Source organism: Gracilinanus agilis, chromosome 5 (assembly GCF_016433145.1).
Source record: "Gracilinanus agilis isolate LMUSP501 chromosome 5, AgileGrace, whole genome shotgun sequence".
NCBI classification, from domain to species: domain Eukaryota; kingdom Metazoa; phylum Chordata; class Mammalia; order Didelphimorphia; family Didelphidae; genus Gracilinanus; species Gracilinanus agilis.
In genome coordinates, this window is record NC_058134.1 from 89067196 (window position 1) to 89079672 (window position 12477).

Sequence of the window (12477 nt, forward strand, 5' to 3'; positions counted from 1 at the left end):
TATAGTAACTTTTTATGTTATACTCTTTTTACCTCCAATGAAAATAATAAAAATATGATAGTTTAACTGGTTACATAGAAAAACAAATCCTATAAGTAAAACTTTATGTCATACTATCTCTAAAGGTATTATCAAAGACAACCGGATATATATCTAAACACTTATTAGAAGCATGATGGCTGGGGGCAGCTGGGTAGCTCAGTGAATTGAGATCCAGGCCTAGAGACAGAAGGTCTTAGGTTCAAATCTGGCCTCAGACACTTCCCAGCTATGTGACCCTGGGCAAGTCACTTAACCCCCACTGCCTAGCCATTACCACTCTTCTGCCTTGGAACCAATACACAGTAATGATTCCAAGACGGAAGGTAAGGGTTTTAAAAAAAAAAAGCCATAAAAACCTAAAATCCTGTTGCTCCAATAACCTTACATCAATGAAAATTAAACTTTTAGAGACCCTGTGTTGTACCCTGCCCCCGCATCCCAGAGAAGAAAGGGAGGAAGTGCTCCCATTGGATTGCTGGGCAAAGAGGCTGGTGATGAAAAAAATGCTATCAAGCACAGTGGAAAGGGGGAAGAGAGGAGTTCTGCCAGAGACCCTCTGCCTTTCTAGTAATGAACTCTGTGGAGTGGGGAGGGCAACAGGCATGCCAACAGAAAGTGCTCTGCGGTTCGCCGTCACTGCTTTGGATGGTAAACATCACATCCAAATCCACAGGCTCAGAAATGAAGGTCAAAGAGATCTTAAAATTCAAGTCTAATCCATATAAATTTTCCATAAAAATATTTCATCACATAACTAGATCTCACACACATGTTAATGGAATTTTGAAAACTATTAAGACAGCCAAAAAAGTATGTAGGTATTTTGACAGTTGAAAAAAAATGTAGTGATTATATATATATATATATATATGGTAAAGAACTGTTAAATATGGAAAGACATCGAGAAAGAGTATCAGGAAATAAGTTTCCTACTCCTAGTCTCAGCCTATAATAAAAACCCTGGCAAACATTTATTTTTATTTATTCCCTTTCTGCTTCAAAGTTCAATGATTCTTGGCCTTCAGCAATGAATTTATTTTTCCTGTGGTAATTTTACTACACAGAGAACCAAAAACGAATAAAGAAAAAAGGCTGTACTATATTACAAGGACATGTCAATCTTGAATTGTCTCTTTTTAAACAATCTTCCTCCTATGATCAGCATTTACCAATGAATTCCTCCTATAACCAGCTACCAATATCACATAATGTCACGAAACTCTAAATTACCTAAGGATCAAAGTATAACTCAGGCAGCAAGTGACTAATTAAAATTTAATACTCCTGTTTAACTAATGTAAGGAATTAACAAGATTTTATAGATAGATCAATATAGTCATTTGGAAAGCAGTACTAAATTATTAAGAAACAGACTGATGTAAATTTTACTTTAACACAACCCATGAATCAAACAGATGGAATGTCACCATCAAATTCCTATTTGTGACAACAAAAAAAAATAAGCAATCATATAATCAGAAAAATAAAGAAAAAGTGAAATTGCTCAAATATACATAAAGAACACAATATTATGAGTTTTCCTCAAAAAGTTAAATTTAACAATTTTACTTAATGATAACTTGATCAAGGAATTTAGTTATGAAATAACTGCATGTAGAAGAAATCAAGATTCCGGCATCAATGTTGTCCCAAAAATGTTGAAATAAGTACTTTTATTAACCACAAAGTTTTTCATTATACTTTTAAATTATGGGATCAATCTATTTTCCCTGTAAAATATATTTCAACATAAAACTTTCAATCTCTCTATCTCCTTACTAACACCGATTCTTTTCACCAGTGTATGTACAAAACATAGGGAGCTAAATAAAAAATTTTTAAAAACCCCTAAGATACTTATTAATATATATTTAAAGTCAGAAGAACCTAAACTGATCATTATAACATAGAATGTTATTCTCATTCTAGCTGCAAAAATTGCAAGATTTACAATTACAATTCCTGAATAAAATACCTTCAAATGTTTTCCCACCACTGATTAAAAAAAAAAAACTTACCTTCTTTTTGAGGATCAATAACTCTGAAATGTTATTCTTATATAAATATATGTATAGATATTATTCAACAAATGTATAAAACATTTCTTGTTTTAAACTATTTTCAAGAATTCAAAATCTCTTCAAACACCTAACTTTAATCATAATTTAAACAAATGCTTTGTCTTTGGCATGGTTAAGTCGATCTTGTTATCTATAAAGTCTTTCTGAATACTAAATTAAGTAATAATTGTAAAACATTATCCATTTTCAACTATTTAAAAATTTTATTCTAAATATGCATTTAAAAGATAACAGGTAAAATAATTTAAGTAATATTAACTTTCCAACTAATCCAATATGCAATGTCTTGGGATTTATTTTTTTTCCCTAATGAATCAGTCTATCTCGGGAAAGTTTCATTTATTTGTACATGCCCTACCTATTCACAAAAGAATTTCAGTCAGACTAAGATAGCTTGGGTGCAAAAAAATTTTGGTAGTCTTGTATTTTTTTCTTTGTGTAAAATTTTTAACAATACTGATACCTTTATAAAACTTCACAGATACTTCATTCCTGTTCAAATCAATACAAAGGATTTAACCATGCAAAGTGTCTTTAATTATTTGCTTTCAATTATTTAATCCCATAAAATATATGTGTATGCGTGCATGTGTGCACACAGGGACACATACACACACGCGCACGCACACACACACACACAAAATTCCTATAAAAGCAATCTCTCTTTAAAAAAACTTCCAATAACTGAAATGTTCGTTCACCCAAGTGCTATGACTTACCCTAAAGAGGTATGGGAAACTACATATATGTTGCAATGATAAAAAGAAAGCATCCACATATAAAAAAGATCCTTATCCATATCCAATTTGAAATACTAATAAAGCAAAACTGGCTCCCCAAGTCCCCGAATCACACACAGACACAAGAAGGCTACAAAATCCCATTCATGAAAGAATGCACCACAAACATTAGCATTTATTCATTTTCTTTTTTTTTATAGCAAATGACAAAGACCCAGTTTACCAGCTTTACTTATTTTTTTTTGCCTAGGCTTAACATTACATATTTAAACAATTGTCAAAACTTACTAAGTTGCCAGCATTCATGCACAACTAGAAAACATCCTTAATTTATTTCAAACCAGAAATGTATTACCATTAACGTATTAATACGTTTTACTACTACTTTTAAAAAAATTGAAATTTAAAAAAAAAAAAAAAAAAAAAAGATTCATCCTGGCAATGTTAACTTCACAGCAGACTTAAACTACTACTTGGCTCACATTTCAAACAAAATGGAAAAGCAAGATTCATGCTGGTGTTAGTGTACATTTTGCCCTAGCACTACTAAAGGATCACTGTTCACCTTGGATTAATTTTAATAAAAAGCAAAGTGCATACAGAAATTTACAACAATTTTAAAGACAAAAAAAAAAAAAAAAAGGTCCTATTAATGTGGTCCCAACAATAAACTCAAAAGTCTATGACAAATAGGAGCTTCGATGAGCCGTTTATAAATACTTTAGATTAGGTACAGTTATACTGAAAGAGTTCTTTTGAAATCTTCAAAAAAATGTTCCTGTTAATCCTCAAATGGTGCTTGTTATAGCTTAATATTTCTGTTAAATGCGTGCGTTGAATTACTTGTTATCCAAGCGTAGCAGCTGCTCCTTACCATTTATTGTTAAGGACTTTAACTGGCCATCTTCTTCAACTTCTACTCTTTCTTGACCATTCTCAACAGTTCTGTAGGACAAAATTCATTTAAAAACCTTTTTGGATTATGTTTTTTAAAGAATGTAATAACAACAAACAAATACATGAAAAAACTAAACTCCATTCTCGTGTTGTTGAATTAAATAAGAGGATGCAACAACTTATAAGACAAGCTTTCAGGCAAGAAGTTTGCTAGCCATCTTTTCTACCAAAACAAATTATAGGAGTAAACTCTGGCTAAACAAATATATAAGTTTGATACTAAAAAATGAATAAAGACAACCTCCTAATCAAAAAAGATTAGTAGGTTGGTTTTTTTTTACAAAGTAATAAAGAAAATAAAAACACAGATTCACTTTTCGAATAGTGTCAGATAAGTGATAATCTCATTCTATATTAAAATAACTACTTGGGATTCAGAGTACAATTTAAAAAGGAAAAAGCTCTTAATAATTATGTCCTTTTTCACAGAAACATATAAAATCAACAAAATTTTTAAGATTTTAGATTTAATCCTAAGCCTAAGTTTTTTGCTCTCAGAATGAGTATCTAAACAAAAATTTGTTAAGACTAAAATATTTCAACAGATCATCAGTCTTTTAATCCATAAGATACTGTTTAAAATACCACTGTACCTCTTTGTAGTGATTTTTCTGCCATTTACTATTTTAGTCGTAGTTGATATGGATTTGAAGTTACCCATTCCACTACCACCAAATGACGTAGAAGAGAACGAAGAAAGGCCTCCATGCCCCACTGAACCAAATGAAGTAAATCCTATATAATAGAAAGATATGGTTACGTATTTAAAATAAAGTTTCTGTTAAATTACATTATAACAACTATTCAATGATAATACAGTTAACTTAACAGAGTGCCTTTTGGGAATACAGCTGTCTTTTCATCATTACTAAATAATCATATATAAATCAAGTAACCCAAAAAAAAAGAAATCAAGGGTGCAAATGAATCAATTATGCTAATCAGTCATGTCAATAATATGTAAAGTTCATTGAAAGGGATTTTAGAATTTTACTTAAGAAACAATATTCCCTGGACTTAGAAAACAAAATAGTTGCACTCTTTTCACCAACAGTCATGCTTTTCAGTTATACACAATGCGTTGGAACTTTTTAATGGAACCAGGTTCAAGGAACACATTTCTTCTCTCCTAATAGGTTATAATTTTCCTATTATCTTCTCCGTACTATAAAAGGACATGTGAGACTGTAATCCTGAGAAACTCTGTCCAAATATTTCATATAGCATTCAGGTAGCAGAATATCTATATAAATTACCTATTTTTAAAATATTTTGTATAGTTGTCTTAGCTCTAACTATAAATAAGGTTAGGAGATAGTTTCTTAAATAAAAATGAACTAATATGCAGTTTTAGAATCTTACATCATGTTTGTCTTTGTACATCAACACTCAATTGAAACTGGTAAAATTAATACCATCACTTTTCTCCATGACTGGTTTTCTTTATAAGCATCTACAATTCTGTTTGTAGGAGAAAATAGCTAAAATTTACTTTATTATTTACTAAATATCATAGCCTAGACCAAAAAAAAAAAAAAAAAAAAAAAAAAAAAGGGAGAATGATGCTCTGGTCTAATTCCAAGGATAAGGATACTCATTATTAATATTGGGCACCAACTGTGTAAAGATATCCTAAGCATCAAACACTTCAGGGTACAGGAATGATCATGAAAGAGCAGAAAAATGAACTTTATTCAAGATAAAAAATGTTTTAAGTAAAAGAAAAATTTTATTTCAAACCTTGGAGCATCTTTTAAATCTCTAACATTCTATAATATTGTACCCCCTCCTAAAAGTACATTAAAAAGGTTTTTTGAAAAAAGCAGCAATAGTAAGGCAAAGGAACAGAAATTATTAAAAGTCTTAAGACAATATAGCCAATCAGATGCAATAAGGTAACCTAAAGATAAGATTGAGAGGCTTATATTAACTTAAAAATTGTGTAAAGTTGGAAGCAAAGCGGAAAATAAAGGACATTGCTCTTTCATCTTTTCAGAGAAACACAGCAAGCAAAAAGATAACTTTCCCTTTTGTTTGGTGAAAGGCACATCTAATTCCATTCTTTAGAAAAGCTAGGTAACAAAATTCTAACATCCTAAAGAACACAATGACAAATTTGATCAACCAAAAGAAAGAATTACAAAAAATACACTAGTAAATCTTATTAAAGAGCATTAGTTCCTGTTTATAAGATTGTAAAATACCTGTATCAAATGAAGAAAGTCCACTTCCAAAACCTGGAAATCCACCAAAGGCAGAGAAAAAGGGTCCTGCACCTCTGCTTCTGTTTCCACGAGTCCCTCTTCGATTTCCAAAAAAGTCCTCAAATGGATCTTCTAGGAACAAATAAACATGGTTACTTTAAATCCCATTTAAATTACCTTTATTATTACAGATGGGTATGATGAACTAAATAAAAACTACAAGGTACTTCTTAATTTCAATATGGTATTCTTTAACTGTAGGGGAAAGATGATTATCATCAATGGAAAAAACTTACCGATTAGCAAAAATAGTTATACTTTTAACTGAACCTCTAGAAAGTCATTAGAATAATCTTCCCAAACAGCTCCTTTCTCTTACTGAGGGAGTAAAACTGGTAAGTTAAAGCTAGAAAACCATCATGAATAAAAATATTCACATTTTTCAAAGATAATGAAAATACTTTCCTAATCCTGTCCTTTTAAAAAAAAGGACAAGATACCTTCATGGTTAGGCATTGTACCAAGTTTTATATTTCAAATAGTAAATAATTGCTGAGAAGTTAATAATGATCAACATTCATGTAAAATATATAATGAATGACATGATATAGACATGTGCAATAGCTGGAATTATGCTGATACCAAGTTCCTAAAGGAAAATGAGCCTCCTTAATGAAAGCCACAATGGAGAAAAATCCAAATAAAGAACACTTGTCTAGTTTGAATGGGCAGACTACTGAATTAATCTATTTTTAAATATATTGTCAGCTAGTATAAATGAAAAAATGAGATTGTTCCAGAAAGAGACAGAATGAAGAAAACAGAGATTCCATCTGAAAATATTACATTGCTTTAAAATATCCTAAATGGCAATCATATGTGGAAAAGATAAAAACACCCCCCCCACAAAGTGCTTGCCTTCTCAAGGAGGGGCAGAAGAGAATTTGGAACTCAATTTTTAAATGTTAAAATTGTTTTTACTTATAATTGGAAGAAATAAAATGTTAAATGTAAAAAAATTTTACTTTGGAAAAAAAAGATTTTCATTATTTATATTTAGCAGTAGAATCATGACATTCCTCAATGAAAAGCTATTCACTTAATATGTATCATATTCTCAGCACCATGTACAATGGAAGAAAAAAAAATCATTCTCCTATCTTGGCTCATAGGGAGACAAAGAATTTATGTTGAAACAAGAAATATAAAAGAATTAATTCCAAAATGTAGACAATGTTAGTTATCAGTTAAAGGAAAGAACAAAGACAGTGACAACTTCCAAGAAAGAGAACAACCATAAATGATGAATGCTACATAGAAATATAAATGAAAAAGGAGAATGAACCATGTGATAAGAAAACTGAAAGTAGATGTCAAAAATAAGTAATATATTACATAGTGAAGATTGCATATTACACACAGTCTGGATAACCTATGATGTCCATGTAGAGAAGAAGTAGGAATTCAGGTTATATATGTGAGCTACATTGGTATTACAGAGACCCATTAAGAATTATAGTTTTTATGGGGTCAAAAAAAGAAAAGTTATTGGTTAATGAGCAACTGACTATTGATGGAACAGAGATCTGGATGAAATCTCTAAGCTAAAATACTCAATAGGTATAAAACAAACACTAATGAGGGCCTGGTCCAGATTGGTGGGGATAAGAATGAGAAACACTGCAAGGAAGAATAAAAACATTTGCTGACTAGTTCATGATGAAAGAGGTAGAATATGGTGAATATTCAAAATTTTGATGTCTATATGGCTGGGAATATGGTAAAAACCACAATAAAGGGGGATTTACATAATAGTTTTATGAAAGATATATGTTTGGTTTGCAATGAATTTAAAGTAATGGTGGGGAATACCTAGTAGAGATATATAAAAATATAGCTTTGAAATATAAAGCAATAATTTCTGAGGTAGCATAAAACTTCAAATGAAATACACACCTATCATTTGGGGAAAGGACTGATTGTGCCCTAAGAAATATGAGAAATTTACTGGGATCTGTAAAATAAGCAGAACAATTTATATAACCACTAGGGAAAGTACCAATGAAGTCTTCATAACTCCGAACAAATTCTCATTTGTAACTTGAAAAGATTTAATAGTGAAGATAACCTCCCATTTACTGCATAGAAGAGGTGGGCAAGAGGAATGGAATTATACACATATTCTGAAATGTGGTCAATGTGTTGATATTCTTTGCTTGAATATATATTTGTTACAAGGCAAAGAAATAATGTTCTAGTTGGAAGGTAAATTACTAGGAAATGAATAAGAGACAGAAACACAAAGCAATGAATATTTGTAATACAAAAAATATATATCTTAAGAGATAGCAAAGCTGAAATTTTAAATGTGGCAAATGTGAATATGAAACAATTGATTTCCTTAACAGTGGAAAAGTTCTCTGAGAATTGATTATTATAGGGACAGGGGGAAAAGGTTAATTTAATACACAACTTATTATAGGGTTAAATATATAAAAGAGAATAAAGCCAGAGAAAGGTGGAAGGCCTAGGAGAATAGGAGACAAGTAGATTAACTAAAGAACAAAGGAAAAGAAAATAAATTTGAGGAGACAGGTCAATTACAGAGATAAGAATTTCAGAACTCAAAACTGTACTTTGTAAAACAAAGATAAATGATGGCAAGTTCAAGGGTGAATGGATGGCTCAGGCCACCAACAAAAGGTAGACTGAAGTGAAAACATAGATTTATGACAATTGAAGTTAATGAATCAGTATGTTAGGGTGTCAAGGAGGGGACATCAATGTGTATATTGAAATTCCCAAGTATAAGAGCAAGGACCTGTGGGGGAGGGGGGGCTATCTAGTACCAAACTCCTTGTATAAAAGAGAAAAAATGACTTGGACATTAATTAATAACTGTGACATGGATCTGTACTAGGTGATGCTGAGAAATGGTGGCAAGGGAAAGTCTAGGTGCCAGTGAGGAACAATAAAAATCAGTATCTACTAGCCCAGGGTTTCAAGTAGCACTTGCAGTTTTAGTTAATACCTAGTATAGTATTAAAAAGGATTGCCAGGTACCAGAGGGCCAGATTTCTATTACAATTAACACAAGAAGATAACACAAGAAGTCTAAGAAAAGAAACTTTTTGGTTTTTGGAATCATTTTAATAAAACAGTGAGAATTAGAGAGTACAATGAAAAAGAAAAGCAGAAGAGAATATGAAATGGAAAATAGAGCTTTAGTAGGGATAGAACAAACAAACTGACCATGGGCTCACACCCATGGGGAAGGAGAGGTTCTATAATAAATGAGCAAAGTCACTGTGAGGAAAACTAAGGACAGAGAACTCTTTCCAAGAATATAGGGCAGGTTCTTGGTTTGGACTGAATTCACTCAGTGTTATCACAGAGGAAAAGGATATATATAGCCCAAATATGGAAAAACTCCCTTTAACTCATTTTTACAATTTTGTATTTTTTTAACATATTGCTAACTCTTAGAAACAAATTAATTCAATTATTCCTGTTGCTTATTAATTCAAAAGAGAAACAAAATCAGAAATAAAACTTCTTGAGCTTCAAAATCCCAGCAAAAAACATAAAGAAAAAACCCCACACATTTAAAAACAACTCCATGAAATACTAATAGCTAGAATTAAAAATTCAAGTGGCAATTTATAATAACTTACACACTACACAAAAATCCTATGAAATGTTTCATTAAAAATTAAAAACAAATTATTCCAAGTATACAATATATCAACCTATATTTCAGAGTGGCATGTTCACAGCTAAGCAGTTCTGTAAGGTCTGTAACCACACAGACTTTGTACACATATGTATAGACCACTAGCCTATTAACTTACTACTTATAATTGAACTAAATTACTTCCAACTTTAAGCCTGTATTTCTTATAGCTCAACATGCTCAGAAATGCAAATGAAGCAAAATTTGCTTAAAGCCTTAAATTTTTCAAGGAGGAAGGGGAGCATATTCAAGTTTCCAATCCTTTCATTTGCTTTTATAGCAATAAATATGGTTCAATATAGATCAAGAATCTGGTTTTAACCCACCTCTATTTGGTTAAATTCCTCATTTCTAATAAAGGCTGACAAAAAAAAAATTTTTGTTTAAATTGCTTCAAAGGGCCACCACAAAGGTGATTTAGATATAAAAGTTACTTCAAAAAAATAACTATTTGTGTCCCAAGTGCCTTCTATAGTAACTTATACATATTAATATAATCAACTCTTACTGAAGAGACACATTGTGAATCACCTATAAATTTTAGAATGTTAACAAAGACAATTACAATTCTATACAACAGGGGGCAGCTGGGTAGCTCAGTGGATTGAGAGCCAGGCCTAGAGATGGGAGGTACTGGGTTCAAATTTGGCCTCAGACACTTACCAGCTCTGTGACCGTGGGCAAGTCACTTGAACGCCAATGCCTACCACCCTAACCACTCTTCTGCATTGGAGCCAATACACAGTATTGACTCTAAGATGAAAGGTAATGGTTTTAAAAAAAAAAAAAAAGAAAAAAAAAGAAAAACAATTCTATACAATAAACTCACGGTCCAGTAAAGTAAATGCTATCCCTATCTTCCAGAAATATTAAAATCATTTCACAAGAGAAACTATGGTTAGTAATGTTTGACATGGCTTTGTAAAATCTTGTTATTCTAAAATATAACTTTCTGGTTTTCTGAAGAAAAAATTATTGAACATATAAAGACGATATGTTAATTCTATTACAACATTCACTGTTGAATTTAATGTTTTACCCAAAGACAGCCCTATCAAACTTAATTATAACTATATGGCTTTTACCCAATTATTTACTAATTTCCCCCCCTCAATTAAATGAAAAACATTTTTTCTTTTTTTAATACATTCTGATGGAAATTATTCCCCTCCCTCCAACCTAAGAGGGCAAACAATCTGATACAGATTTTACACATGTAATATATTTCACCTTATTATTTACTAGCATGACTATATGATTGGGAGTGATTCAACTCACTTGCAAGGTAACTAAAAAGAATACATTTCAGAGTTAATAAATTTTTCTTCAATAAACTTTTTCTTCAATATCTGGTAAATGTGTCTGATTGAAAGAACCCAAAGAATCAAAGACAACAAAAGCATAAGGGATATTAGCCTCCTACGAAAATAACAAAGCTGCTTAATTTTTTTTTAGTTTTTTGGTATTTTCTTTTATTAAAAATCACCTTTGGGGCAGCTGGTTAGCTCAGTAGATTTAGAGCCAGGTCTAGACATGAGGTCCTAGGTTCAAAATCTAAGCCTCTGGGCAAGTCACTTAACCCCCATTACCTAGCCCTTACTACTCTTCTGCCTTGGAACCAATACATAGTATTGATTCTAAGATGGAAGTTAAGGGCTTAAAAAAAATCACCTTTAATGTTTTTTGGATTCTTATACATGACAATGCAATGATTCTTCTTATCCTACCAAGTACTTAACAATTATCATTTAAACTTATTTTTACCTGAAAACTCATTATTTAAGTTTGTTTATACCTTCTGTATTACTTTTTCTTGAACAAGCAGTAATTCCTAGGATATAACAAACACTTCTGACATTAAACAGAAATTAATACATATTACAGAAATAATCAAAATATATCAAATAAAAATATTATTTAAGAAAAAACACATTAAAAGATAAGTTGAAAATAATCCAGGCAACAGACGATTTTGCTATTAAATACCTAACAAATGAAAAACAATTTGTTTTAAATAGTTAAGGACAGCTTAAAGTAAACATATATATGGATGTTACAATATAAAGTTTAAGAAACTTACAACCATTCCTACATTCTCTATTAAGAAATAAAGCAAACACATTCTAGACATATAATACTGGAAAACATGTTCCTTAAGTTACAGTGTACATAATAATCCAAAATCTTGTCAAGTTTTTGGCTATTTTAAGGTTTCTTCAACTAAACAGAATACTTATAGTCTATCACGCAAGATCCACAATAAAGGTTAATATAATCCAAATGTACAGCAGGATAAACTTTAACAAATGAACTAAAAAAGCTATATGTATTAAATAAGCATTGATGCTCCTTTAAAAAAAATCCCAGGGTGGGGGGAGGTTTGGTGAGGTTCGAGGGATATAAAGTGACAGTTACCTTTTTTAAAAGCTTTAACAAGTGTATCTGTGTCAGTATATATAATTTTTTTCAAACTCCTCATCTTAGAACAGATACTAAGTATAGATTCCAAGGTAGAAGAGTCGAAAGGGCCAGGCAAGTTTTAGAGGACTTGCTCAGGGTCACACAATTATGAAGTGTCTGAGGACTGATTTTAACCCAGGACCTCCCATCTCTAGGTCCTCTACTTATAAAGTCACCTAAATGCCCCTCAAAAAAAAAAATTTTTTTTTAATTAACGTACCACTCGTTTAAACTATAAACAACCTGTGAGGTAAACTAGT

The 12477-nt window shown here is 31.2% G+C and overlaps 1 protein-coding gene across 3 annotated transcripts in view; it reads right to left on the minus strand.

Annotated features, from left to right (window-relative positions):
- DNAJB6 (DnaJ heat shock protein family (Hsp40) member B6) overlaps positions 1–12477 on the minus strand; it is a 119116-nt gene that overhangs the window by 50317 nt on the left and 56322 nt on the right. For 2 of the 3 annotated variants that reach the window (XM_044678732.1, XM_044678730.1), the window contains exons 6-8: positions 6025–6156; positions 4414–4555; positions 3738–3808 (exon numbers count right to left, since the gene is read on the minus strand). In XM_044678732.1, the coding sequence (XP_044534667.1) occupies positions 3738–3808; positions 4414–4555; positions 6025–6156 (345 nt within the window). The remainder of the gene's footprint in view (positions 1–3737; positions 3809–4413; positions 4556–6024; positions 6157–12477) is intronic. The other variant, XM_044678731.1, reaches the window with a different exon arrangement.